This window comes from Monopterus albus, unplaced genomic scaffold (assembly GCF_001952655.1).
Source record: "Monopterus albus unplaced genomic scaffold, M_albus_1.0 scaffold545.1, whole genome shotgun sequence".
Classification (NCBI taxonomy): Eukaryota; Metazoa; Chordata; class Actinopteri; order Synbranchiformes; family Synbranchidae; genus Monopterus; species Monopterus albus.
Genome location: NW_018128425.1, coordinates 95 through 2,666, shown reverse-complemented (window position 1 = coordinate 2,666; position 2,572 = coordinate 95). Strand labels below are relative to the sequence as shown.

The window sequence follows — 2,572 nt, the reverse complement described above, 5'->3', positions numbered from 1 at the left end:
AGCTGCTGATACAGTTCTACAGAGGAATCATCCAGTCTGTTCTCTGGGCCTCCATCACTGGTTTGGCTCAGCAACCAAACAGGACAAGTATAGACTTCAGCAGACAGTGAGGACTGCAGAAAAGGTCATTGGTGTGAGCCTGTCCTCCATGGAGGACCTGTACACCTCACGGGTCAGAAGGAGGGTGGAGAGGATCACTGCTGACCCCTCACACCCTGGACACAATCTGTTTGAACTCCTCCCCTCTGGACGGCGTTACAGGTCACTGTGCACTAAGACAACCAGGCACAGGGACAGTTTCTTCCCCCAGGCTGTCAATCTGATGAACACTTAACCCACGACAGTATGACTGGACAATAACCCTCAGTGCAATACCTGTAAATATACATTGTACAGATTATACAGACTCATACAGGTCTCTAGTACTCTGTTTTAAGTACTCTATTTTTATCCCTAATTATCTCATTTCAATGAGCATTACCTTGTCTGCATTGTTTACTGTCTATTTATACCGCTTTTTCTGCATTGTTTGCACTGTTTGTTGATGTTAATACTGTTATTTTGTTATATTACACAGCCTTATGCTGGTCTACTGTTTGCACATTGAGAGCCGATGTACCCGAGTCAAATTCCTCGTGTGTCCAACAAACCTGGCCACTAAACTGATTCTATGGACACACTGTACACACAGCACTTTCGTAAAAGGGCAGAGAACATACTCAGGGATCCACGCCACCCAGCCCACTCTCTGCTCAGACACAAAAACTGCACCTACAGCCTCAGGCACAGCAGGGCGGACAGTATCATCACACACAGAACAAGACTTTACAACAGCCTTTTCCCTGCCGCAGTAAGACTGATAGCAAATATGAAAATGTGAGAAATGTGAGAATATATGTGCAATAATACCTTACTAGACGTGCAATAATACAAAAATGTTCCACACGGTATTTTTGTAAGAGCATCTCATCAACAGTGTTCTCTTGTGGGACCTGAATAACAACAGGACATTCTCTACCAAGCAATGGAAACGAGCCTGAATATAAACTGTGTTTTAGTATGTTATAACCCCTCACTACCTCACCAAGCGCAATGACACAACTCCACCATGTGAATTACTGTTTGCTGTCTGTTTATACTGCTTATTTTGTTGATATTATATAAGCAGCCTTATGCTGGTTTACTGTTTGCACATTGAGAGCCGATGTACCAGAGTCAAATTCCTCATGTGTCCGTCACACCTGGCCAATAAAGCTGATTCTGATTTTGATTAAATGTCTAAGAAGGCCAGCATTGTTATTTTAAATCTGTCCACAGCTGTGTCTCCATGTTTAACATGCTGCTGTGTCTGTCTGTGTCTCTCTTCGATGGACAGGAATGGTCTTGGACCCTCTAAAGAAGGAGAAGCTCAATACTCTGTGGTTCATTGCACTGGTTACATCAAAGCCTGGCCCCCTGCAGGTTTGTGCACATCCTTATTCGATGCTCTTGTCACTGTCCCTGACAATGTCATGTCACTGCATGAGTTTCTGGTCTGGTCTGACCTAAAGCAGCTGTAGGCTCTGCACAGCTCTATATCAGCAGCTGGATTCAACCTCAGATTGACAAAAGCCTATGTGGTTCTGGTATCCTATCTAGGGTGTGTGAGTGGAGCGGCCTGCTTCAGAGCAGCTGTTTTGAAATGATGTTCTCCTTTGATTGATGTTGATGTGCCTGTGTTCAGATACAGTATGCTGATTCAGCATCCATACCTTGTTTTCCTGGTCTTTATTGTATGATGCTGACTCAGCATCCATACCTTGTTTTCCTGGTCTTTATTATTATTGTATGGATGCTGATTCAGCATCCATATTGTGTTTTCAAATCATTTCTTTATTACTATTGTATGGATGCTGATTCAGCATCCATATTGTGTTTTCGAATTATTTCTTTATTGTGTGGATGCGTATGCATCCACACTATGTTATCCGGTTCTTTATTGTGTGGATGCGTATGCATGCCATTGAGGTATCACACTGTGTATCTCCTTAGGACATGTGTGCTTGTATTTTTATTGTCTGTAACATTTATACTTTTTAAGATATTCAGCTTTTTTTACAGAAATTTCCCCATTGGAAATGAATGGGGCAAAATTGGAAGCTTAATATCTCCGGAATAGCTTGGGCTAGAAGTGCCATTTCAACTTTATTCAACTCATGAGACATTCAGCTACTAATGGTGCAAAAATTGTCTTGATATCTGTTATGGTTTTTTTTATAATCGACATTTATATTTGTCCATAGACAATGATGCATGGGTGCAATGCCATTGGTAGCTATGCGTCACGTGACTCCCCCGGTCTCGGAGCTGTTGCTATGCTTTTGCTCTTCCTCTTACCACTTTTGTGCTGCTATTATGCCATTATTAAGCATTATACACATATAATAGATGACAATCGTAGAGAAAATTGGCACCAATTCAGCTGTCAGTGTTACTGAGATGGGATGAATGGTATTTCCGTAAGTCGCTCATTCCAGCGCATACGTCTCACTGCTCCATAGACTTACAGTCAATACAGACGATCCGCTGAAGC

General features: G+C 42.3%; 1 protein-coding gene across 3 annotated transcripts in view; it reads left to right on the top strand.

Annotated features, from left to right (window-relative positions):
- Window positions 1–1,801, top strand: part of LOC109953103 (aryl hydrocarbon receptor nuclear translocator 2-like) — a 67,022-nt gene extending 65,221 nt beyond the window's left edge. For 2 of the 3 annotated variants that reach the window (XM_020588502.1, XM_020588500.1), the window contains one exon: window positions 1,376–1,801. In XM_020588502.1, the coding sequence (XP_020444158.1) occupies window positions 1,376–1,559 (184 nt within the window). In that variant the 3' untranslated portion in view covers window positions 1,560–1,801. The remainder of the gene's footprint in view (window positions 1–1,375) is intronic. The other variant, XM_020588499.1, reaches the window with a different exon arrangement.
- Window positions 1,802–2,572: the final 771 nt, after the last annotated feature.